At 46.2% G+C, this 27,191-nt stretch overlaps 2 protein-coding genes across 3 annotated transcripts in view; one reads left to right on the top strand and one right to left on the bottom strand.

Annotated features, from left to right (window-relative positions):
- The window catches only part of RPL22 (ribosomal protein L22), a 382,415-nt gene that overhangs the window by 11,548 nt on the left and 343,676 nt on the right, over positions 1-27,191 (bottom strand). The window contains exon 1 of one of the 2 annotated variants that reach the window (XM_067567071.1): positions 566-691. The exons of the other annotated variant lie outside the window; for it this stretch is intronic. Within the exon in view, the coding sequence (XP_067423172.1) occupies positions 566-658 (93 nt within the window). The 5' untranslated portion in view covers positions 659-691. Of the gene's footprint in view, positions 1-565; positions 692-27,191 lie in introns of those variants that run through there. 2 annotated transcript variants of the gene reach the window in all.
- The window catches only part of RNF207 (ring finger protein 207), a 40,564-nt gene continuing 18,497 nt past the window's right edge, over positions 5,125-27,191 (top strand). Inside the window, 5 exon segments of the mRNA XM_067567068.1 lie at positions 5,125-5,753; positions 7,987-8,177; positions 21,848-21,980; positions 25,475-25,619; positions 26,400-26,481. Coding sequence (XP_067423169.1) covers positions 7,987-8,177; positions 21,848-21,980; positions 25,475-25,619; positions 26,400-26,481 — 551 coding nt within the window. The 5' untranslated portion in view covers positions 5,125-5,753.

Genomic DNA, 27,191 nt, shown 5'->3' with positions numbered 1-27,191 from the left:
GCAAGCCACCCAGGTTATGACAACGCCGCGGGCCCTGGCTCAGTCTTACGGACAACCCACCCCAGCCTACGGAGCCAGACCGGCACCTCCACGAGGCCGTGAGCGGGGGGAGAAGGAAAATCCCAGAAAAAGAACCGGGACGTGGGGCGTGGAAGGAGAGGGGCCGCCGGGCAGCTCCTGGCCTGCAGCGACCACTCCCTGGGGGCCGCGGGCGGGGGGAGGGGGACCGGACAGGTCAGGCCTGGCACCACAGGAGGCCCCAGGAAGCGGCGGGGGGGAGGGGACTCCCGGACAGGCCAGCTCCCTGCAGGGTATGTGCCCACGGCCCAGCGAGTGAGGGCCCCGCGGGTCTCGGGCAGGGCCCCGCCGCGAGGGTGCCCGGGGCCCCAGGAAACGAGGACGTGGGGGGCGCTGGGCTTGCGGCCTCCCCGACACCAGGCCCGCAGCGTGCGCCCTACCGGCTCCCCAGCCGCCCGGAGCCAGTGAAGCGGAGCGGCTGGGGCCGGACTCGAGGGTTAGAGGCCGAGGGGAGCCGGGCCCGGGCCCGGCGTGGCTGAACACTCACCACAGGCGCCATGGCGGCTGCAGCGAAAGGAGCAGAAAGGGAGGGCGGCGCGACGCGCATGCGCCAAATCACCCCCCTGCACCTCTTGCGCATGTGCCGACTACACGCTCCTGTCTCGCGTGCGTCCCGCGCATGTGCCCCTTTCCGAGGCACGCAGCGCGCAGGTCATGCTAGCCAAACACCAAGCGGAGTGAGCGTATCGATTTCCGCCGACAACCCCACCCTTTAGCCATCCCCCATCTCTGGGCTCGATTAGAGCCACCTGTGCAGGCAGGGACCGGATGGATCCCTCAGAGGACCCGTCCCACGACCCGATTCACTGCCTCACAGGCGAGGCGGGGCGGGGCCTACGGGGGGGGAGGGGAGAGAATCTGGGCGGGGGAGATCTGGGCAGGGCCTGGCCAGGCAGAGGGGGTCTGTGCCATGGGGAGGGGGCACCAGGATCTGTGTCACTGCTGAGCTTCCCCATGTGGGCGGGGGCGGCAACATGGGCCCCATTCCCGGGGAGTAGGAAGTAAGGGACACCCCGTAGGGAGGGCATCAAGCCAGAGTAGCAGTGGGGTGTACAGCTCTGTCCCCTCAGCAGGGTAGGCCCAAGGCCAGGGCCCCCACATGGGGAGGAGGGTACACTTTACTGGGGGAGGGGAGTTCTGGCCTGCCGCAATCTCCATTATGTATGTGTGTATGTATGTGGGTGGGAGGGACGGAGGGAGGGGACCTGTGTTACAAGTTCATACTGAGCCCAAAAAAATTATATTTGGGCCCTGCCCAAGGCAGACTCATGTGGGACTCACTTCATATTATTAATAACTACAATAATAATAGCCAACTTTTCTCCCCAGTGATCTCATCATAGCACACACATACCAATCACTTCTTGCTGTGCTGAAATGCAGCCTGCTCTGGGGTGGAACATGGCAATGTATAAAACATTCCATTTGCAAATACCTGGAAAATGAAGTGGTGATCACTAGCAGCCAGCATGGATTTACCTGGCAAGAACAAATCCTGCCAAACCAGCCTGATTTCCTTCTTTGACAGGGTAACTGGTTTGGTGGATAGGGGAATGTGGTGGACATAATATACCTCAATGAGTAAGCTGGAGAAATGCGGGCTCAACAGACCTACCATTAAGTAGATACATAATTGGTTAAACAATCACAAACAGAGTCACTATTAATGGAATAATGTCAGATTGGAGGGAGGTCTCAAGTGGGGTTCCACAGGGATCTGTTCTGGGTCTGGTGTTGTTTAACTTCTTTATTAATGACCTGGATGTAGGTATAGAGAGCATACTGATCAAGTTTGCAGATGACACAAACTGGGGATGGGGGGGGGAGTTGCCAACACTATGGAGGACAGAGGTAAAATTCAGAGGGATCTTGATAAATTGGAGAACTGGGATATAAACAACAAAATGAAATTCAACAAATGTAAGGTGCTACACTTAGGGAAGAAAAACCAAATACACAAAGAATGGGGAAAAACTGACATGGCGGCAGCAGCAGCAGTGCTGAGGATCTGGGAGTTGTGGTGGATCACAACTTCAACATAAGTCAGCAGTGCGATGCTGCTGCGAAAAAAGCAAATGCAATTTTAGGTTGCATTAACAGAGACATTGCATGCAAATCACGGGAAGTGATAGTACTGCTCTACTTGGCTCTGTTAGGCCTCAGCTGGAGTATTGTGTCCAATTTTAGTCACCAATGTACATAAAAGATGTAGAGAAACTGGGAAGGATCCAAAGGTGAGCGACAAAGATGATCAGAGGGACGGAATGCAAGCCATATGAGAAAAAGCTGAAGGAATGGGTTATGTTCAGCTTGGAAGCAAGATTAAAGGGGAATATGAAAACGGTCTTCAGATACTTGAAAGACTGCCATAAAAAAGAGGGAGAGAAGTTGTTCTTTCTTGCCACTGTCTCAACAGGTTATGGATCCCCCAGAGTCAATAATCAGTCAGTTGGATAATACAACAAAATTTTATTAAGGAATATGGGGTACACGCTTTAATACTTAATATGTAGCTGAAATGATTATCATATAAAGCAAGCAGAGAAAAAGGCAAGGCAGTTACTTTCTCTATCTTACCACTAGGCACAGAAGGAGTCGCATATCGTTCGGTACGGGCCGGCTTTCACGTTTCGCACTCAGAGTACGGAAACGGGAGAAGTGGGGCGGTCCAGGTGATCAGGCTGGCAGACGCTTTCTCAATTTGGGCATGGGGCATACCCCTTTTTATACTAGAGACTGCATCACAAGTTTGGTAGCTCTGGATTGGGGGAGGGATATACATTAGTAAGTGCCAGACTATGACGAGGCCTGTGGCCTTGGGTCGAGCTGTTATGGCACGGGATACATAGCCCGTTATCGGTGGGCAACAAAGATATCTGTGAACAACATAGGCACTGGGGTGCGTAGGCGGTTTTCTTATTGCAGCATAACAACTAACTGCTGTAAACAACAGATGCAGCCTAATAAGGTCAGGTCACGGTTTTACTGTTGGCACCGAGTGGGCGGGGGGCGAGGGGTGGGCATATGCTGGGAATTCTGCTGCAACAGCCACAAGAGGCAATGGGTTCAAACTAGAGCATAACAGATTTAGATTAAATCTCAAGAAACACTTCCCAACTGTAAGAATAGTAGGACAATGGAACAGACTGCCTAGGGAGGTCATGGAAGCTTCTTCACTGGAGGTTTTCAAAAGGAGGCAGGTTAGACTAGATGACCCTTGTGGTCCCTGCTAACCCTATGATTCTATGGCAGCTGTTTAACTACTCACAGTGACACTGCACAGTAGTTCAGAACAGGAATTTAGCCTGGGCATTGGCGTGAAAACCTCTACCTGCAGCCCATTATATGTGTGTGGAGTTCATAGATCCTTCACTGGGGACTCTCAGCACGACCACAATACAAAATAGATAACGCTCTGAAGAAAAGCTCTGGATCCATCAGTACCTCAGCTTTACCTCTTCAAAATACAGGAACTCCACTGCTCTGATTCTGCCATGGAAAAATCTCTACTCTAAAGGTGTAGTCTTTAAAAGGGTGGGGCATGGAGTGATCTCTGAGGTAATAAACAACATGGAATTAGGAAGGTAGATGAACAACCAGATCTCATGCACCACTTCACAAAAGCCATTAGGTGGTGCTGTTCCAAAAGCAGCCCGCAGAAAGAGAAAGCATGCGGTTATGCAAGGTGGCAATGCCAGCCTCTCTGTTCCACAGGAGGAGACACTAATGGGCAGACCAGAAGAGTGGCTCTTGGCACACATGCTTCAAGCAGGAGATGGTTAAACCCTCCTCACACTTGCCCTATTTTAAACACACACAAAAAATGAATTTAGCACAGTGAAAAGCACCAGCCTGACAGCTCTGAAGACTGAAACTGCCAATTAGCTACAAAGCACAGACAGCAACAGTGCAAGCATTCTCCAAGCTGCCTGTTGCCAGTGCATCTGACTCCCCAATCCTTAGTTGGAGAGACACAGGGAGACTCTGGGCCTCTGAGGAGACTGTTGACAAGGAGCCAATTACAGTGCAGTAGGTGAGATGGGCAGTGTTCCCCTGGGCAGTTGGCTGAAACCCACTGGCTCATTTTACACAAGCTATCAATGGGCTATCAGCTATTTGGTCAATAGCAGCTTGGACTTGACATGAATGGGTCACTTTGATGATCTAGGTTCCATTCCTAATGACCTGAACCAGCCATTCTCCACTTGCTAATTGTGACAAGAGTTTTTAATTTGAAGACTCTTCTCAACTTCCAAATGAGTATTGCATATTTGTTACTTTTCTCATTAATGGTGGCAATAGCTCCTTACATCTTTATAGCACCACAGGTCACAAGCACACGGCACCAGTCTGCTGACTGTATATGAATAAGGATCATTTCCCTCACCGCTGGGATGCGGCTGCCTCTGGCGTTGAAGCCAAATAGCTATTGTGCACCAGTAGCCAGACAGGTTTCATGAAAGAAAGTGAAGAAAAACTGATTCAGTTGAAGGTTTGGGGGAATTTGAGATCAGCTGAGTAAATGTGGGAAACACGCACATCAGATGCGGTCCTGTCGTTTGCATGGGAACACAGCTGCTTCAGAGGAATTCTGCAGTAATTCACTACAGCACTGAAGGAGTTAGGGACTGGAGTTTACACCACCTCTGAAAGCCTGTTGTGCGTGCAGTAGCTCATGGGGCCTGCAGGAAGATCAGACTGATGGACTATTGAGCAATGGGATCTTCTGCAAAACTTTTAATATGTGAACGTGATCCTGACTTAGCCCCGCTTATTTCAGAGCCATCGCTGAAACAGCGTCTGTGCAAAAAACCTGGAGCATGAAGTGTGTTCCTATGTTTGACTATAAAGTGACCTGCTGAGTTATGTTGCTCTGTCACTTTAAATTTGCCATTAGGCTTCATAATCCCAAATGACTGAGAAAAATGGGGAGGGCTGATCTCTCATAGGGAGAGGCTGATATTTTTCCATCACATGGATTGTCCACTTGATCTGACCTTGGCTGAACCTTGAAACTGGTTGATGAGATGGAAACTACAAGATGGACAGGTCAGAGGTATAAAGGAAACATTAATCATACATTCACATGTCCTTTCGTTGTGCTGAGTTTAAATTTACACCCAAGGCTACTTTTAGAGGTGCCTTTCTCTGGGAATTGCATACAACATCAAGATAATTCAGTCTGGAGAGAACTGCCTGCCAGAGGTAGAAGATTCCTCCTTTCTCCTCAGGAAGAGCCCAGAGTGAATTAAATGCATTGAATTTTTATCTTTTTACTTAGGCTTAGCAAATCCTAACAGTCCCCTCTGCTAATGCTTCTTCGCCCCTCAGGGGGAACACAAGAATTCAGACAGCCCCTTTTCCACCAGGGCTGTGTAGTGCACATTAGCCAATGATAGATTCCTGGGTGTTTTAAAAAAAGATTTAATTGTTCTCTCAGTTATGCCTGCAAAAACAACTTATTCTGAACTCAGCAGCTCTTCTTTATTGGCGATGTTGTCCTGGATACGGCGTTCACGTCACTCATAATATTGTGGCTGTGCTGAAAGCCTCAGCATTTCTGTCATTCCAGCTTCAAACGTATGAAAAGCAGGAGACAGGCAGAGCAAGGGGACTGAAATTTTATCTACTAACAGGACAAAGTGGATACAACACTGGTAACTTCAGAAGAAAAGGTAAGAAATTTTGTTGCTACTGCTGTGTCTGATTACAATAAAGTGACCATAACAAAAGGATATACTATTAGCATTTCCTTAAAATGCAGAGGTAGCATTCGCTTACAAAATAATTGTACTTGTTGAAACTAAAGAGGTACTTGCAGAGCCCAGAGAGATATAGCCCACCTCGTTAACACATACAGGTATCCACCTCTGAAACACTGTTTTGAATTCTGAGCTCTGTAAACTTTCAGAACTTGTAACTTTGCTCCCTGTGGCTTACTACTATAAGGACTTAATAGCTAATTGCTGGTCTATTTCAAAATAGTTTATTTAAATTGCATTACCATTAAATTGACAAACTGAAAATAGCTGGACTTGATCAACAGGTTAAAGAAAATGCCTTCTTTTTTCTCATATTTTTACTGAAGTGTCTTCAGCACCATAGCATAATGGCAATGTGTATAACCACAAACAGTCCTCTTCCTAAAGGTGATCACACACTGTACAGAGTAAATTATTTAAGCCACATGTTATCTGTTTGAAAAGTTGCGTTTTTCCACTACTACATGCACCACTTTGCTCTCTTATAGATGGGGCAGTAGGTTTTGAATAAAATACCACTCAGATAAGAGTGGTACAAGAAAACAGGCATGGTTAGAAACCTTCCTTTCCCCCACTTTATACGTAGTTTGTTTTGTCAGCACCACACAACATAGGATGTCATTTTTACTCTCTGGCTGTTTGCAAAGCCCATACGGAATGTTAGTTTACTTATTACCGAACTACACTGGATCTTGTAAATGTGCAGGTTTCGTTTCCAACACAACTCTTACATTTAAAAAAAAAAAGAAACATCTAAAAATTCCTCCTCCTCTGATCACACAGTTTGGAACCCCCTGAAGGGGACAATTCAGAAATGATTTTCAAACTCACTGTGGTTTCTGACTCTGAACTTAAATATTGTTATTGAAACACAATGTTAATTTCCATTTGTTCTTACAAAGCACACAGTGTCCTCAGTGGGCTGCAGAGAGCCTGGCATGAAGTCAGTTCTGTGGGTCAAATGTGCCACCCATTCTTTGACTTTGTGAGCTATTTCTGATCATGATGTAGTTTAACTCTTAAATGCTCAAGGAAATGGTGGCATTCGGCAGCAGCTCACAGCTACCGCAACTGTGCTCTGCAGTGTTTCAGCCAGCCCTTCCTGCAGCAGCCCTCCTTTCCGGCTCTTTAAACAATAAAGAGAGAGGACTGGGCTTTACTTGTATATACAGTGGAAGGCCCAGTGTTCTGCCCCCAAGAGCTTACTGTGGAATCTCAGAGAGAGGGATTCACAGGTCAACAGCTAGAGTGTGAGAAGGCAGACGGAGATAGAAGGGCAATTTGGGGAAGTGAGGGTTTGTTTGAAAGAGGGATCTGGGGACAGAGAGGGAGGGTACTTGATGCATGGAAAGTGGAAGGCTGTTGCAGGCTCAAGGGCAGGGTGAAAGAAGATACAGAGCTAAGTATGGGGGGAGGAGGAGGAGGGAGAGGGTGGGGAGGAGGGTACAAGAAGCCGCGGAGAAGATGCATTGGAGCGGACAGTAGGGAAGATGAGAGATTTCACTCAGACTGTATTGTTTCCTAGGGGGAACCAGTCTCCCCCTCTTGTCTTCTTTCTCAGAGGCCCTGACCTGGGCCAACCCATCCTTTCACCTTGTGGAAGGCTGGACACAGCTCCCCCTGGAGCTCCTGCATTTGAGAGAGCTTTAAGGGAGAGGGGCTCCATCTGGCTGTCTTGCCAGCTCTAACTTCATAGTAAATTAATCAGTTGCTTGCAGTCAGGAGGCCTGGCCCTGCCCAAATGCATGTGATTGGATCACACCAGTCCTACGCACAATGAGAGACAAGCAGATTGGGTCAGGTGACCAGAACTGCCCTTCACACCAGCAAAAATAGATCTGCAGCCAAATTATGTCTGACTGCCACCCCTTCTCTGACGCTTTTCTTCCTGCAGCTGTTCTAGCCCTCGCATGCAACTGGTGGCCATCCGCTCATGCAGCTCCCCTACACTCATACGCTATCAATGGCCATCAGACTTCTGATCTGTCTAGCGTGTAGCATCCTCCAAGGTGAAGGCTCCTGTCTTGTGACTCATCAGAATAGCTTTTTTAAATTGTGCCATGTGTCCCATAGCCAGGAGATTTTTCATCCCGTTGCTTAGCCTGCATTTCTGTAATATTGTCCTTTCTGTTCGGTTTTCCTCCAGATGTCCGGTGGGATTTTCTCCCCTTTGGAAAACCTCTGTGACCTGGATAATGCCAACTGCCACCCGCTGGTATGCTTCCTGTGCCATGAACAGTACGAGCATCCCTGCCTCCTAGACTGTTACCACAACTTCTGTGCCAGCTGTCTGCGAGGCCGAGCTATAGCCAGCCGCCTCACATGCCCTCTCTGTGGGTAAGAATCTCAAAGCAGCTACTACCCGTAACACAGAAAGAAAGATGTTGATTTACCAGCAAAAGCTATCCCGGGTCTAGCCAGGTGTCCAGGCTCTGTAGCAGAGCCCCACAGAAACATAGGCGCAGAGCATGCTGACAAAAAGACAGAGCATGCATTTCACACATGGAGGTCTGAGTTAGAGAGCTCAGCTCTACCCATCAGCAAACAAATACCTAGTGCAGCAAGCCACGTGCAGAACTAGGCATGCAAGTCTGAAAATGCAGCCCAACAAGAAATAGTGGCATTTTTTCTCCTTTGCTCTCTGGGCTGAAGGTCTGGCTCGGTGCCCTGTTGTGATACGTTATTGAAATTGGTTTGTGTGTGTTGTTAATGTGTTCAAAGCCTGATACGGGAGTAGGGAACACAGCTGAAATGAAGATGGTGCTAACCTTGATCTAGTTGAGTCTGTTGCAATGTGGCAGTCTTCCTTTAATGGGACTCTCCAAGGGTCAATGGGAGTCATTCCATTCTCTTCCCTGAGAGCTGGTTCAGACCCCAAACTAATAGCTGTTCTGACAGCTTGGTGAGGATGTGGGCTGGGCTACACATGAATCAGCACTGAAATAGCCTAATTGGTTTTCACTTCCACCCTCTGTTATTTCAGGGCCAGTCTGTGTGTAGACACTTTTTGTGGAATTAAAGCATCTTCTTTAGCTTTAATTTAAATGGATTCCTTATTGACAAACTACACTGAACAAAGACACTCAGAATCCAGACTAAGAGTGGTCACACACAAGCTGAATGAAAAGTGGGAATTAAACCAATGGTGATATTTTGGGGCTAACTTGTGCACAGACCACCTCTAAGATGACAGGCTGTTAAAGCCTGCTCCAGAGACAATGGAGGCCACGTGGAGTCTTCCATTAACTTCAATGGGCCTTGGTGGCGGTCATTAGTGCATACAGACCCAAGGGGGAGCACAGAAGCATCTCTATGCTTTGGCTGGCTCTCAGAGAAAGGATGTAGCAGTGAGACTTCTCAAGCCCAGGACCAGCCTTGTGTCAGCATTTACAGTCTTTGCGTTTGGCACCTGCTCCTTTTATCTCTTCAGGCTTCAGTGAAAGCTGCTGTGCAGCTCAGCCCCACTACTGGGAAACAAATTTGTGTTGGGCTCTAGGCCAAACTGACTTTGGAACAAAAACGATTAGTGTGCTCACTAAAGACCAAATTCAGCCCTCATTCACCCAGGGCAGGCCAGGTCCTTCAGGGAGTTAGAGGGGAGGTAACCAAATGTAACCCCTTTTTCCCCCTTCCAGTTATAATCCCACCCTGAATCAAACTGTATGGTGTAGTTAGAGCAAAAAAAAAAAAAAAAGGTTACATTTTACATTTTAATCTAGTATTAATGTGCTAAACTGTGTGTTTCTGAGAATTGTGCTTGTAGGGATGTATACAATATGCTAAAGAATGTGTCTTTGGGGTTTTCTGGAGCATATTGCATATCTTCAGTATTGTATATGCTACTTTGTTGTGTTTTCATTTAATTTTTATTCCTTTGAAGAGTCTCATATTAATATAAGTGAAGCAAGGAATTATTTAAGTACTGTCTCTGTGGGTTCTTCTATAGGTTGCCATATCCGTACATACTGATACTTTTCATCAATTTTTAGCTGAGAATAATGCAGTTCTCTCCTTGTTACTAAACCATACTATAAATGTGGAGTGTCAGTGCTTTCAGCTCTAATCTGGACAGTTCTGTTTGAGAAGGAAGATCATTTCTGTCACCATATTAGTAACAATAACATCCAATTATAATTTGGATTCCATTCTATAAATAATTCCATTCTATAAAAACGAAGCTCATTTACATGAAACTTCAATGCCTCAACTACTCACAAATACACTACAAATAACAAACATGGTGGAAATTTTACTGTTGGACTTGGAATGCTACAATACACCTCTGCTTTTCTGTAGTACACTCTAATGATCAGGGAATCTACTTTCACCTCACAGGCATGAATTGACAACACTGGGCAGGACTTTGTAATCCAAAAAAGGAATGAGAATAGCAGGGCAGATGACTGTCATTTATTCTAGTAAATAGGATGATCTGTATCAGACTGATTGTAGTTGCCAAAGACATTCGAGTCTTAATGGAGGGCTGGTAGAGGCAGAACTGAATCTGAGCTGTGCTCTGGAATGTGTATCTAGAACTGTCCACAAAGCATTGGAGGAGGTTAAAGTCGTAACTTATTAGATTTCACCTTTAATGTATACAGATCTCTCTGTATAGTTTCTACATAAGGGAAATGGAGTTTTGATGGGCATCTCATGAGCTTTTCATTGATGACTGCTCTTTTTAAATGAACACAAATTACAAAGATTAAAATAAATCCCATGAATCTTTTTTTTTTTTTTTAAATCAGCAAGGGAAAAACTTCAAGCAATACCTGTCTGTTTACAAATTGTGTGTCTAGGCCACAGCCTGAAAAGCACTTTTCTATATTCACAGCTATTGGTTTTTAAATTATAAGCAGTTAAAAACAATTCCATTTCTGTAAAATGAATTAAAATAAAGGTCCAGGGTACCTATCTGGCCCCATCATCATCACATCTGGGCAACTTGCTATCTTTAGTGTTGTTATCCTCACAGCAACCCTGGGAGGCAGGGCAGGGCTATCACCCCCATTTTACAGATGGAAAACTGAGGCAGAGAGAGACTAAGTGTCACACAGGAAGTCAGTGGCAGAGCAGGGAACTCATCTTATTCCAAGAACTGGGCCATCCTTCCTCTCATCGATGAGGGTAAAACTTTCAAAAGCGCCTTCGTTACATAAGAGCTTGAGCCCCATTGACTTTCACTGAGATTTAGGCTTCAAGTCACTTAAGCACTTTTGAAAAATTTTCTCTGGATCTTGGACTTAATGGACTAAAATGTGTGCGCACAGTGGGGGTTAGGTTGCCTACTGATAAAGCCCAGGGAAAGCTGGAGAAGTTAAATCTAGCTCTGCTCTTATACAGGGCCTGTCACCACAGCATTTGAGTGCCTCGTTGTCAGGCTGCCTTTGTGCCTGTGAAATATGAGGTACTAATCACAGTGATTTCAGATGTGAACAGCTGCAGAACACACAAGTTCTACTTATAGCCCACAAGAATTCAGGAGAACTCACTCCACTGCCAGGGCAGGCTAGACGTGCTAGAAGTCTAAATACGAAGATGGGTGAACTTGAGTGCGTCATGTTAAATGAAGGCATCACAGAAACTTGATGGAATGAGGATAATCAACGGGACACAGTAATATCAGGGCACAAAATATATCGGAAGGACAGAACAGGTCGTACTGGTGGGGGAGTGGCACTATATGTGAAAAAAAGCAGAGTCAAACAAAATAAAAATCTTAAATGAACCAAACTGAGCCATAGCATCTCTATGGATTTTAATTCCATGCTTGAATAACAAGAATACAGCATTAGGGATATACTGCCGACCACCTGACCAGGATGATGAGAGTGACTGTGAAATGCTCACGGAGATTAGAGGCTATAAAAATAAAAAGCTCAGTAATAATGGGGGATTTCAACTATGCCCATATTGACTGGGTACATGTCAGAATGGGATGCAAAGATAAAGTTTCTTGACACCTTAAATGACTGCTTCTTGGAGCAGTTAGCCCACAAGAGGAGAGACAATTCTTGATTTAGTCATAAGTAGAGCACAGGATCTGGTCTAGGAGGTGAATATAGCTGAGCCACTTGGTAATAGTGACCATAACACAAGTGACCATAACACACTGGGGGGGGAGGGGGATGGACACCAAAGCAGCCCACCATGGTACCCTTTAATTTCAGAAAGGGGAACTACACAAATATGAGGATGTTAGTTAAACAGAAATTAAAAGGTACAGTGTCAAAAAATGAAATCCCTGCAAGCTGCATGGAAACTTTTCCAAGCCACCATCATAGAGGCTCAATTTAAATGTATACCCCCATATAAAGAACATAGTAAGCAGACCCAAAAAGTGCCACTGTGGTTAAACAAAGCAAAAGAAGCAGTGAGAGGCAAAAAGACATCCTTTAAAAAGTTCCAGAGGGGTAGCCGTGTTAGTCTGTATACAGCAAAAACAACGAGAGTTCTGTGGCACTTTAAAGACTAACAAATTTAATTTTTGTAGGCATAAGCTTTCATGAGACTCAGCTCACTTCGTCAGATGCAGAGGTAGAATGATACAGTAATTAGGAAACATAGATATACAAGTGCATAGAGAACAATGGGAGAGGTGGATGAAAGCCGGTTACTTGAGGGCTAATGACAGTCATTGAGTAGCAGGTGAGAATGGGTGAGCAAAGCAATTACCTCTTGCAATGAGAGTGCCATTCCAAATCTCTGTTTAAACCCAGTTTGAATGTGTCAAGTTTGCAGATCATTTCTAACTCAGCAGTTTCTCTTTGAAGTCTGTTTTTAGAGTTTTTTTGGAGAAGTACGGTGACTTTCAGGTCAGTGACAGTGTGCCCTGGGAGATTGAAGTGTTCTCCCACTGGTTTATGGATGTTATTATTTTTTATGTCTGATTTGTGTCCATTTATCCTTTTGCATAGTGATAGTCCAGTTTGGCCAATGTACATGGCAGAGGGGCATTGCTGGCACATGATGGCATATATAACATTAGTGGATGTGCAGGTGAATGAGCCCTTTATGGTGTGATTGATGTGGTTAGGACCAGTGATGTTGTCACTAGAATCGATGTGTGGGCAGAGCTGACAACGGGGTTTGTTGCAGGGATAGGTTCCTGGGTTGGACTTTTTGTACGGCGTATGGTTGCTGGTGAGTATTTGCTTCAGGTTGAGGGGCTGTCTGTGGAAGCTAAATCCTACCGACAAAAACAGAAAGGAGCATAAACTCTGGCAAGTGAAGTGTAAAAATATAAGAAAGGCCAAAAAAGAATCTGAAGAACAACTAGCCAAAGACTCAAAATGTAACAGCAAAAAACTTCTTAAGTACATCAGAGGCAGGAAGCCTGCTAAACAGCCCGTGGGGCCATTGGATGATCAAGATACTAAAAAGGAGCACTCGGGGAAGATAAGTCTATTGCAGAGAAACTAAATGAATTCATTGCATTGTTCTTCATGGCTGAGGATGTGAGGGAGATTCCCAAACCTGAGCCATTCTTTTTAGGTGACAAATCTGAGGAACAGAGTGAGGTGTCACTAGAGGAGGTTTTGGAACAAACTGATAAATTAAACCGTAATAAGTCACCAGGACCACAGGGTATTCACCCAAGAGTTCTGAAGGGATTCAAATGTGAAATTGCAGAACTAACAACTGTGATATGTAACCTATCATTTAAATCAGCTTCTGTACCAGATACCTGGAGGATAGCTAATGTGATACCAATCTTTTTAAAAAGCTGCAGAGGCGATCCCTGCAATTACAGGCTGGTAAGCCTAACTTCAGTACCAGGCAAACTGGTTGAAACTATAGTAAAGAGAATTATCAGACTGTCGAGGGTTAGGTCCCCTTTAATCCCATTTTGGGGGTCTGATTGCTCAGGGAAAGCAAGACAATAAGACATGACGGCCAGAGTCAGTATCACTGCCCCAGGGATGCGAAGCAGGATGGCCCGACGGCCAGGGTCAGTATCACTGCCTGGGGATGTGAGGCAGGTCCACCGGGTCTCTAATCCTCCTGATTCACAGATGCGCTGGTTCCATGGCAGGATCCTCCAGCAGGGCTCCTCCTTCCTCAGCAGTCTGCCACGAATGAGTTGGGCTACTCCCTTTTACATGGAGACAGGAGTTGGAGCATGCTCAGCACAATCTAAGGGGTGGGACTTCCACCACCCATAATGCAGGGTTAACTCCCTTGTCCCTAGTGCGAGGTAAGCACACCCCGTCACACACACACACATAGATGAATACAATTTGTTGGGGAAGAGTCAACATGGTTTTTGTAAAGAGAAAATAATGCCTCACCAATCTACTAGAATTCTTTGAGGGGGTCATCAAGCATGTGGACATGGGTGATTCAGTGGCTATAGTGTACTTATATTTTCAGAAAGCCTTTAACAAGGTCCCTTATCAAAAGCTCTTAAGGGAAGTAAACTGTCATGGGTAGGAGGGAAGGTCCTCTCCTGGATCAGTAACTGATTAAAAGATAGGAAACAAAGTGTAGGAATAAATGGTCAGTTTTCAGAAATGGAGAGAGGTAAAGAGTGGTGTCTCCCAGGGGTCTGTACTAGTACTGGTACTGTTCAACATATTCATAAATGACCTGGAAAAAGGGGTAAACAGTGAGGTAGCAAAATTTGCAAAGAATACAGAACTACTTAAGATAGTTAAGTCTAAAGCAAACTGTGAAGAGTTACAAAAGGATCTCATAAAATTGGTTGACTGGGCAACAAAATGGCAGATGAAACTGAATGTCAATAAATGCAAAGTAATGCACACTGGAAAACATAATCCCAGCTATATATATAAAATGATTGGGTCTAAGTTAGTTGCTACCACTAAAGAAAGGGATCTTGGAGTCATTGTGGATAGTTCTCTGAAAACATCCACTCAATGTGCAGTGACACTCAAGAAAGCTAACAGGATGTTGGGAATCATTACGAGAAGGATAGATAATAAAACAGAAAATAGCGTATCACCTCTTTATAAATCCATGGTAGGCCCGCATCTTGAATACTGCCTGCAGATCTGATCACCCCATCTCAAAAAAGACATATTGGAATTGGAAAAGGTACAGAAAAGGGCAACAAAAATGATTAGGGGTATGGAAAAGCTTCCATATGAGGAGAGATTAATAAGACTGGAACTTTTCAGCTTGGAAAGGAGATGACTAAACGTGGATATGATAGAGGTCTATAAAATCATGACTGGTGCAGAGAAAGTAAATAAGGCAGTGTTATCTACTCCTTCTCATGACACAAAAACTAGGGGTCACCAAATAAAATTAATAGGCAGTAGGTTTAAAATGAACAAAAGGAAGTATTTATTCACACAACACACAGTCAACCTGTGGAACTTCTTGCCAGTGGATGTTGTGAAGGCCAAGATTATAACTAGGTTCAAAGAAGAACTAGATATGTTCATGGAGGATAGGTCCATGAATGGCTATTAGCCAGGATAGGCAGGGCTTTATGTTTGCCAGAAGTTGGACATGGCCACACGATGGATCACTTGATGATTACCTGTTCTATTCATTCCCTCTGAACACCTGGCACTGGCCACTGTTGGAAGACAGGATACTGGGCTAGATGGACCATTGGTCTCACCCCATATGGCTGTTCTTATGGTATGCACAAGATAGATTTCATAGCACTGGACAAAGCTTCACTCACCCTGAAGAGAAGCAGAATCACTGCAGCCCTAAGACCTGATCTTCCAAGATGCTGAGCTTCCTGGCCCTATCAAGCAAAGCACTTAAGCATGTGAGTAACTCTAGGCTTTTGAATAGCCCCACTGGAGTCAATCTTTGGTACTTAGCAGGACTGAGCCCCTAGAGAGGTGAATTCCCCTTACCAAACAATTATTCCTGGCACTCTCAGTTTGAGTTATGGAAGAAGAGAGTTGGGTGACACCAGATATGTTTGTTTTGCTCTTATGGGTTTAATTTTTAAATTTAAAAAATAGAAAATACCATAAAAGAAACTGTGCTGGATTTTTTTAACTGTTATTCAAAATTTTGTATCTTAAAGAGGTGCTGGCCCTTCCTGGAAATCTTTGGAACAGTTCTGGGTAGAGACTGTTCTGTCTCCAGGATTTAGAATTTTGCTCGCTCTTCTTCACTCTTTAACTACTAAAGACAACTACATGCAGAGAGAAGCTCCATCTCTTCCACTTTCATCTGCTAAAAAATGTTCATGCTGTGTTTGAGATGGCACAGGTATTGTGCAGAAGTTGCTTCAGGCAACTGTTCAGCTTGGAATTGGTTTTTGTTTTGTTTTTTTAACTGGCAAATTATCCATGGTTTAACATTAAAAATTTAAACGGTCTAAAATTTGCTCCTTCCACCCAAAAACTCAACAAAAGGAAAACATCAAAGCAACAGCCATTGCACGGGTACATTTTTGGCATAAATCATATATATGTTGCTACTTAAAGCAGTTCAAGGGCACTGTTGCTCAGAGCCAAGTGAGACCAAACAAACATTATTTTTAGGTATTCATCTCTGGCTTTTGTTTGTCATGTGCATCTCAGGAGCTTTGAAGGGATGGTTCAGATATCATTAGCATGAAGCCTGAGGTTATATAAAAAAATAAAGGAATTACATATTTTAATTAAAACAGATCATCAGCTGCAGTAAACATTCATTATTTTCTGCAGTAAAACAGTACTTTCCAATTAGTTTGTCATCATGCAAACTCCCCACTAATACTGGCTAAATACTAACACTATTAGGGAAAGTCCGTTCTAAACTTGGAAGCAAATGTGCCAATGCAAAGAACCCAAAGGCCTTACACACACACATCTGTGGAAAACAAGGGGTTGGGTCTCAATCCGCTTCCTAGTGGGGCCACACCATAGCACCAGCTACTCTCAGCAGGCACTGACTGGTCCCTGTGTCTGCAGTCTCAGCAAAGAGAACAGGAGTGAGTAGGTGATTGAGCCTCATCTAGAGGTGGTCCTGCTATGCCAGGGTATAGGCACTCTGGCAAGAAAGCTAGTGCTGGCCCCCTGCCCATGCACTATTGGGTATACAGAGAGGCCCTTAGGCAGCAGGGCTGCCCGTCTGGAACCTTCCATCAATGTGATGGTCATTATTTTAAGGTGTCCATTGCAGTGTTTTTGTGTTGCTAATATTAGCCCCCTTCAGCCTGGGTCCCACCCAGAGCTCACCCAGGGGCTCCCCACAACCTTAGGAAGCTAGGGCTAGGTTTCCTAAAGTCTTTAGGTACCTGAGGATGCTGGAAAACACCTAGTGGGGTTCACAAAAGCACCGATACAGGTTAAGGGCCTTGTGCTCATTGAAGGTAATGGGAGTTAAGTGCCCAACTCACTTAGGCCCTTTTGTAAACCCCAGCAGGTGCCTATCTGCATCTTTAGCTGCTCAATTACCAGTGGAAACCTGGCTCCTGGTGACAATACCAGCTCCAAAGCAGAAGCATTGCCATTGGCAGATGCATGAGGAGGGAATAGGCTAGGGGCCTGTGCTGATGCCTTTGCTTGCAGAAGGAGAAGGGGAGCTTTTCCAGTCAGGATGCCTCTCCCAGGGAAGTGATTCTGAAGTCATGCAGCAGCCTTGGCTCTAGCTGTAACTCTGAGACTCCATGCTCCATACCTACAATTAGCTGCCCAGGTATCCCCCACAGCTGCCTTGTTGGGAGGATTTTGTTTCATGATTTTGATACCATACACGTCTGATTCACCTGTTCTGTTGTATTCTGCCTGGCTGACTGCCTCTTAAGAACAGGGTCCTTGTGCCTGGCTCCGCAGCCAGGCTCAGTAACAGTGACTGGCAAGACGATGGAGAGAGGCAGAGGGCAATTTCTCATTCTGTTGGCAGCATGAATGGCACCTCAATGCGCTAGCACTTCCTCCCTGATCACATTCAGTCTAATATTTCAGCACAGCAAACAGACACCGTGATTCGGAGCAGAGCAGGTATTTGTCATTAGATCACATTCTTCTTACTTGTTTTCTAACTTTTCTCACTAGAAAGTCTTGTGTGTGTTCTGCTCTAGGTTGTTTTTAAATAGTCCTTCTCTCCAGGCCTGGCTATAAGCTGCGGTGCTCTCCCCAACTCTGAACCATATGTATTATATACACCATAAACTATTGGCTCATTGGTGAAGAAGGCTGGTTAGCAGCTTTTGCACAGTCAGCAGCAAGCACCTTATTTGGGATGCTCTCTTTACTAAAGATGTCTCCCAGGGAGCCAATTTTGCCTCATGGCAGTGAACAGCAATGACAACTGCTTAATCAGAACAGCACTGGGGAGTCAGTGCTTTGGCACCAAGGTTAAATGGCGGATCAGCCAGGGTGAAATGGCAAGGTCTGGTCTCTATACAGAAGTAGCCAAAGGAAGAAGAATTGTGGATGCAATGAAGCTGTCATGCAGAGAGCGTCCCCTTTACTCAGGGCAGTCAGTCTTTTTGGACCATTTTTAATGGTATCCTTTTGTGTGCTAGCTGACTGCCCTTTCCGCAAACTCCAACACAGACCCAAACTCTCATGCTTATGGCTGCAATTGCTAGACAGGATCAGCCTGTAAAACCCCAGTAAACTGTGCCCCAGCTGTCACACACTACAGCCTAGCCGGGCACTCCCAGCCAGCCAGCTCTACATGTCCCAGCAGGATGAAGACCACAGGCCTCTCGAGAGAACATTAGGACCTGGCCATTCATGCAGGCAGCTACATAAGGCTCTCAAGACAGCAGGCCTGGAGAAGCGACTCCCCTGTACTCCACAACCCAACAGGCATGTTTGATTGACAGCCTCTGTCAAGGAGCACAGCAGCCAAACCCTGGCAACAAGAACGTCACCTGCATTACCACAGCAGGACCCTTGTCTTGGTTAAACTCACCAAAGTCGTGGCCGGAATGCTTTTCAGCTTCACAAACACTGCCTCGTCACTGCCTGTTGTTAGGGGTTTGACAGAGACTGGGGCTGAACGATGCAACTCTTAGTGCTGCTTTACTACTCTCCCAATTCACTCCTGACCTGTCGTAACAATAAGTGAGGAGTGGGGCTGGGAATCGATTCAGATATTCATTCAAATGCCATTGCATACACACAAACCCTCCCCATCCAGTGTTTTCAGCCATGGCCTCAGCCCATCCCTCCTCACTCATACACAGAGTCCAAGGGCATCTGGTTCACTAGATCACTTCCTCTCTCTCAAGCTCTCTCTGTAATCTAATACACATGCACATTTCTGCTGCAATTTTCATGAGATTCTCCATTTCATTTTAAACCAGCATCACTCTCTGAGTGCATTATGCCCAGTAAATGGAGAGCTGCAGAGCACAGCTGGCAAAGTGAGATGCCCCTGTATCTAGCACAGCCCTACAGCAGGAGTACCAAACTGCCCGCCTGGGAGATGAGTTTTCTGGCTGGTATTAGTACAATACATCTCTCTCCATAAACTCCAGCCTTGCTGTGCCAGAATGTTACTAGACAAAGACAATAGACAAGCCCCTACAGGGCATTCCTGGGCTAATAGGTCTTTTCTATCTCTTACTTTTTTGATTCTCTGCATGCTTGGTGCATCCCTTCAGCCAGAATGTAGCCGTGTTTTATTAAAGCTGGACAATGATGAAACACCGCCAGCTGCAGTGAGACCTTCAGTTCCATGATTAGTTTGCTGGCAGGGCTGCAGCACAGAGAGATGCAGCCTTGAGCTATGAAACCCAATCCCTCACAGGTGACTGGTGGGTGAATCATCATTTCAATCTGACTCAATATTCTCATTGTCCAGGGGACGAGACTTCAAAGTTCCTATCATCTCTGAGAACCTGCATTTTGAGACACACTCTCAAGAAGGGGCTGGAGTGGCCGTGGTTTGGTGTCTGGTTGCACTGTCGTCATACTGTTTGGGTCCTGGGTTTTACTGGAAGTGTCAAAGTGGCTACAGTAAAGATTTCCACGATGCTTTTAAAAGAAATGGATCAATATATGTAAGGGTGATTCCTTTCTCTAGCATTCATGGTGAGCTGCAGTTTGCCAGGAATTGTGTACAGTCTGAGCTTAACTGTGAGTGAAATTTCTCAGGGTCAGCATTGCTAGTATCTTAATTGAGAATCCTTCATTTTTTCCTTTTTAACAATTTTGCTAAAGCAAGCCAGCATTGTCAGTGCCAGGTGAGATTAGCTCTGGTCCTTAAAGAAGAGGCTTGAATTCTGAAACAGCTTTTCTGATCTTTCACTCAGACTAATCATGCGTTTCACCCAAGTTGGAAGTATTTCACTAATATTGTTTGATTACTTTTAATGCTGTGCTTTTGTTTTAAGGATTTCAACAAAGACTCTGTATATGTAGGGTGGGGGACTCAGGCGCTGTCTGAAGGTGTTTTAATGCAGGGATTTTGGCTTTGGACAATTTTTGTCCTCTCGGAATTCTGTTTACTGTTATTTTGGGAAAGCTGTTTAGAGGGTTGTTAGGGGAGGAGCTTCCATGGTCCTGCCTATTGCTGCCTTGCTGCCTATTGGTTTAAGAATCGTCGCATGGTTTATTTTGTTGTTAATAATATTCCCATGATGGATTATTATTGCTATGTGAGATTATTCAGCTGTAAGAGTTAGTCTGCTCATTTCTCTCTGCAATTAGAAGTTAGCAGTAGCTAAGGGAATCTAGGCAGCAATGGCCAGTGCTAAACAAATGTCACAAGACGTGAAAATTAAATGAACACATAACCATTGAAGAAATGAGTAGTGCGCCTGGCCAGAAGTCAATATTCCTATCACAGCTAGTGGATAGAGCCAAACGCAGATAATAAAATAATGGGCAAACTGAATTTAAAAATTGGTATTTTCATATTTGCGCTCAAAGGGGCAACATACTAGGATTTCACACCCCTAGAATTCATCAACCCTGGCTATTCCAGGACTGAAATTACCCTTGCAGCAGTCTATGGAATGAATAACACTAAGTTTTGATTAGAAAGCCACTGGCGCTCAGGATGATTATTTGCAAAAGCTAACATTAAATGGCCACTCCCAGCACGTTCCACACCATAAACTCCTAGGAGCCAAGCAGAATGTGTGGGATACTGCTAATGTAGCATAGAATCAGAGAAGATGAGGGTTGGAAGGGACCTCAGAAGCTCATCTAGACCAACCCCCTGCTCAAAGCAGGATTAACCCCAACTAAATCATGCCAGCCAGGGCTTTGTCAAGCCGGGCCTTAAAAACCTTTAAGGATGGAGAGATTCCACCACCTCCCTAGCTAACCTATTCCAGAGCTTCACCACTCTCCTAACAGACTACTATAGTGTGTAGAGATTTTGACAAACCTTAAGAGAGTTCAGCATGCTCTCTATGGGAACAGCTAGGACTCAAACATGGCATAGAATTAAGATTGTTAAATGCTGTAGCTTAATGAAAATATTTGCAGCAAATAGGAAATGCTCTTAGAGCAAGTGGCAAGATACACATTTAGCTGTGATGAAAACACAAAGATCTGAACCAAACTGTGTTATGGAAAACTGTGCAGTTTATGTCCAGAAATTCCAGGTACACAAGGGGAAAAAAGTCTGATCCTGTGTGATTGCATTGCAGTTTGCTTTATATCTGTGGTCATTGAAGATCGCATGGTATCTTTTCATAAGAGTAGGGGCACCATCCTGGTATCTCGGCCCCATTTCCACTTATTTGGAGAATTATTTTTTTGTTGACCTAAATTGCCTTTCCAGGTTTGGATGTATAGTGAATCTTTCGCCACTCCTTCTCCTTACACTATTGTGTTAGTGTTGCTGTGTGTTGTTAACCAGCTACCATGGTATCTCCCAGAAGTGGCTGCAGTTCAGTGGTAGAAATGCAAGATATTGTATTTATTATTACTACTGAAAAATTTCCTCACAGGTAGCAAAGTCCTTTGTTTTTTATCATGTGTCCTCTAGCAAAAAAACTGCCGGCTCACTCCAGGCCCAAGAGTTATTTTCCTTTAACATTAGGTTGTTTGAATGTAGAGAAGTATTTGCTTGCCATTTCCAGGGCTCATGGGTGACCCTGTCTGTTTTGTCCTCTTCAGTCATCAGTCCATAGTGAAAGGAAACAATGGGCTTCCGCCTGTAGACCGGCTCCTGAAGTTCCTGGTGGATAGCTCTGCAGACTGTGAGGAGGACGTTCAGTGCGCAAACTGCGACCAGGAGTGCAAGAAACAGGTAAGACACCAGCACCAAGTCTCCAGCACCACAGCTGTGCCTGGCACATTGTAGAAGGCAAAGGAGTACATAGTCTCTGCCCAAAGTGCTTCCAGGCTAACAGGATGTTGGGAATCATTAGGAAAGGGATAAATAATAAGACAGAAAATAGTGTATCGCCTCTTTATAAATCCATGATAGGCCAACATCTTGAATACTGCCTGCAGATCTGGTCGCCCCATCTCAAAAAAAGATGTATTAGAATTGGAAAAGGTATCAAGAAGGGTAACAAAAATGATGAGGTGTATGGAACAGCTTCTATATGAGGAGAGATTAAGAAGACTGGGACTTTTTGCAGGTTTAAAACAAACAAAAGGAAGTACCACTTCATACAATGCACAGTCAACCTGTGGAACTCATTGCCAGGGGATGTTGTGAAGGCCAAAGCTGCAACTGGATCCAAAAAAAGAATTAGCTAAGTTCATGGAGGATAGTTCCAGCAATGGCTATTAGCCAAGACCATCAGGGATACAAAACCATGCTCTGCGTGTCCTGGCCCTCTGACTGCCAGAAGCTGGGACCGGATGACAGGGGATGGATCACTTAATAATTGCCCTCCTATGTTCATTCCCTCTGAAGCAACTGGCACTGGCCACTGTGGGAAGACAGGATCCTGGGCTAGATGGGTCATTGGTCTGACCCATTCTGGCCGTTCTTATGTGCTTATGTAAAGGGTCCTGTACCATCCTGCCAATATCCTTAGCCCTGCTGTGGATGAGAGGATAGTTTGGTTCCAATCGACCATTCAGTCCTTGGCCTCTCTGTTGAGACTGCTGACAAGGGGGCCAATTGGTGCCAGTCATGGCAGTAGTGTTTTATGGGATGCCTGTTGGCTCAGAAGTGTACAGAGACTCCCTCCTGCTTCCAGACTCAGCAGCTGGCATTCCTGACCTGCACCAGATCACAGCAGGGAGCTGGAAATGAACGGCTTTTTAAATTATCCCAGTCCCCTTCACAAGTCAGACAAAAACACACGTCCAAAAGGCACTGACAAAGGATTAGGCAAAGAGAGAACACACGCACTTGCCCTGCACTTTCTGGGAAGACAGAGCTATGCTTAGAGGTTACCCATCTAGGCACATGCTCATCATAAGCTAATGGGCTAGAGCAGAGAGAGGTTCTCTTTCATTCCCTCCATCCATCCCTTGGTGCTTTCTGTTTGCATGGAACCAAAATGAACGAGTCAAGGGGGAACTGGTCTGGTCGACACATTTTGCCAGGTCAGGAAAACATGGCTGCACTCAGAAAACACTCACCCCTTTTGGTCCAGGTTTTTTACTAGCTCCCAGCTTCAGAGCCCCGGGCAGTCACCCTGCTGGTGAGGTTTCCCGTGCTGGGTGCAGCCAGCCTGCCATGTGGCATTTGCTCCCTATACTTAAGAAACATTCCTGCTTGTAATTTAAGCTACATAAAGTGTGTGTAGATACTGCAGCTCCTCAGAAACACACGTAGCAACGAGGGATAAATGGCACCAGAACTCACAAGGGGCAGAACCAAGTACTTAGTTGTTCTGGAATGAATGGAAATTCGTTTCCCCACCTGCGGCAGCTCTGTCATCACAGCGCTCCCCTTAGAGACCACGGCACGTCAGAGCTAGATAACAAAATGTGTGGCTGATATAGCAAAGAGGTTCAAGGAGATTCCTGTTTTCAAAGGTTACTCCAAGGACATTCGCCAGCCCACTAGGAACGCTGGTACTGGTAGGGAAAAGCAACCCTACGGTCTGTCTCTTTCCCAGACTCTCTGTGCCCTTGTGGCCATGACCCTCCCCACTTGCCCGCCCCTGCCCTCTTGCTGCTGCATTGAGGTCTCAGTGCTGGATTTTGGCTGCCTGCTTTGTTTCTCTGAGCATGTGCTGCAGTGTCAGAGCTGCGGTGCAGTCTCTGCTGCAGCTGGCAGCAGGCCAGCTGCCTGGGGAGAATCCCCTCTTCCTCCAGCACAGGGACCTGCGGCAGATGGAAAAGAAACGGCCAGGTGAGGAGCGAGGGGCCTAACTGAACCATCCCCTCAAGTTTGCTCCCACCTCCCATTTCCGGACTCCAGATAGGCAGACTTAGGCCTGGGCTTGTTTATCTCCATTGGCCTCAGCTGTGGTAGCGCTCAGCTGCACGCTGTCACTGACCTGCCATCCTGTGCTCAGAGGGATTAGCAGCCCTTGGATTTCAGAGTGGGGGTCGCAGACGCTCTGATTTCACCTTTCCTTTCGTTTGTTCTGTTCTTCCCACTCTTAATGCTCCCTCTCCTGCTCCTCGGGTGTGCTCACATTCCCCCTGTACCTGTACCAACACCAACAAAGGATTTGGGGATGCACTGCTGAGTGAAATGCAAATATCCCGATGTGACCGTTTGAGGAATCTGTCTATGTACAACTCTGTGTGTGTGTATCTATCTCAAACTACACACTCCACTGTCATCGCAAGTATGGGCTGGGCTTTCTCTGCTGTCCTTTTACCTCCATCTTGGACTGAAATTCCAAGGGGCAGTGATACAGGGCTAACCACGGAGGGTCATTAAACCTTGATGATCTTCTATTCAAATGGAAGTATCATAGGACAAAAAGCTGGCTACTCCCCGAAAGAATCAGTCTGCCCAGGTGAGCTGGTAACTAAGCCAGCAGGTCACTTGGTGGGGGACTTAGATCCCTTGGCAAGGCTGATTGGGGTCACCTGACAAAGGGGACTGGAAGCTATAAAAGGCAGAGTCTCACAAGCCAGTTGAGGGGCAGGGGATGACAGCAGAAGGAAGCTGGCTGCAGGAGAGGGAGAGAGACTCCATGATTCAACGCAGCCGCCATGTGCAGGAGGGGGATCCTAGCAGACATCCTAGAGGACTCCTGCCAAACCCCAAGGAATGCTCAAGTGTGGGGTGGACGTTGAGGCAGGGACGGCATGTAGCTGTTTTAGGGGTTTTACCTAGATGTGTGAATCTCGTGTGCTGTCCAAAGTGAAGAGTAATGGTGTTAGAAACCTTTGCAAAGTCCGTGTGTTATGTGCTTCTCTGTCCCGTGTCCCTGGCCAGGGAGACAGTAACCCGCCGTGCCCACAAGGTGGAGCGCTAAGAAAGCGTGTGTTGAAGCAGCTGGCCTATGAAGTCACAGGTCTGTAAAGGGGTAACACAACAGACAGGGCCTGTGCCCAGGAAGTGGGCCAGAGAAGCCAAAGCCAGACAGTGCCCGGGCCCTGTGCAGATCAAGGGAGGCTTAGTACCTGAGTCCAGCATGGTTGTCCCTAGTAAGCATCCTGCAGGGGAGTCTTGTGGCCAGGACTGTGACACTCCCTAAGTGCTAAAGTTGACACCTGCCCTCTTCATCCTGGCCCCTGCACCTGGCCCCGGAACAGCTTCTGGCTCAGAGACAAGACAGATACCCTGTCAGCTGAGAAAAGACATTTCTTATAGCACTGATGAGAGCTCAGGTACTCAGTCCTCATTGGGATTTGCTCTCCATTTGCCAACAGGAAATGGACACCATGTATTTCTGCAACACCTGTAACCAACCCCTTTGTAGCAAGTGCCGCGAAGAGACCCACAAAGCCAAGATGTTCTCTCGCCACGAGATTGTCTCCTTGACTAAGCGCACTAAAGACATCCACAAGAAATGCTGTGAGTACATCCCATCCTCCCTGAGCAATTACACACAGGCAAGGGTTTGCCCAGGGAGCGCATTGGCCTATCAGCATCACTTTCCCAGCTGAATCAAGGCTCTCTCCTCTCTGAGTTGCAACCATCAACCTGGAACTGTGCATTACAATTACTGTCCCGTGCAGGGTGCAAAGCACAATAACAGGCACTCCCCCCCAGCATGGTGCACATTATCTGCTCATTATCCTCCCCCCACCCGCATGGTGAAGGTGAAGCTAGTAAACAAAGGCAGTTACTAACCAGCTTCTACGTGAAGCAACAGTGGGCCTAGCTAAAGAACCGCACAACTGTATAAAGGGCACAGATTGCACCTACTGTACAAAGGACTCGGGTGTAAACACAGAAGGTGGCTGGTTCCCATGAACAGCTACTTGCAAGATGCGCATATAAGGGTCGTGTCTTTTGAGCAGTAAGCTGCATGCACCTTTGTCTGGTGGACCTCACCAGCCAGACCACATGGGGAGAGCTTGTACGTCGAAGCGGTGTCGCCTGAGCAGAGCAGGCAGCAAGACTGGACCTGGGATGCATCATTTATTGGTCAGGCGGCTGAGTTCTCACAGAGTCAGAGCTCCTCAGAAACTTGGTAGGAAGTGACGTCTCCAGCCTCAGAGGGATGGATCCAGCTCACCTATTGCAGATCCTCTCCCCTAGCCACACAGGAAGGCTGGCGATGCCCTAGATCCTGAGCTGCGCTATCTTTAGGGAGTTTGTTTAACTCGGGAATGAATTTGTTTGTTCCAGCTCTTCACGAGGAACCTTACATCATGTTTTCAACAGAGAAAAAATCCATGCTGTGCATTAACTGTTTCCGGGACATGCAGATGTAAGTAGCAGAGCTGCCTCGGGACCCAGCCCTTTACAGATGGGGCAGCCTTCGCCTGCACTCATCCCTTGTGGTTCTAGCTTTTCCAACTCTTCCCTGCGCCTGGGACATTATGTTCCACAGAGGCTGCAGGTGCAGGAAAACCGCCTGGGAGAGGAGACCTGCTACAGTGGCACTTAGGTGCTACAGTGAGGACACTGTTGTTAAGGGCTAGTCGACACTTAAAACTTACAGTGTCACAGCTGTATCGATACAGCTGTGCTGCTGTAAGAGCACTTGTGTAGCCGCATTATATCGACGGGACAGAGCTCTCCCACCAACATAATAAAATCACCTAAACAAGCGCTGGGAGCTACGTTGGTGGGATAGCGTCTCCTGCTGACGGAGCGCCGTCCACACAAGCGCTTATGCCGCTCGGGGGAGGGGTTTTTTCACACTCCTGAGCAACAAAAGTTTTGCCAGCATAAGTGCTAGAGTAGACCAGGCCTGAGCCTGAGCGTTTGCACAGATGACTATTAGACATGGCTACTGCATCAGAGTTCCAACCACAGGGTGGATGAAGTCTCAAAGAGCTGGAGGTTGGGATGCCCAGCAATGGGATAACATTAATAGACAGTGTCATGGATACAGGGAACATCAGCACTTAATAGGAGTGGCATGAGAGAGACCAGTAGAACTTCTCAACTTGAGCAGTGAGCCCCCGAGTTTGG

The sequence above is a fragment of the Emydura macquarii genome, unplaced genomic scaffold (assembly GCF_026122565.2).
Source record: "Emydura macquarii macquarii isolate MOO-44397 ecotype Brisbane River unplaced genomic scaffold, CSIRO-AGI_Emac_v2 contig_2768, whole genome shotgun sequence".
NCBI classification, from domain to species: Eukaryota; Metazoa; Chordata; order Testudines; family Chelidae; genus Emydura; species Emydura macquarii.
This window is presented reverse-complemented; position numbering and strand designations above follow the sequence as displayed.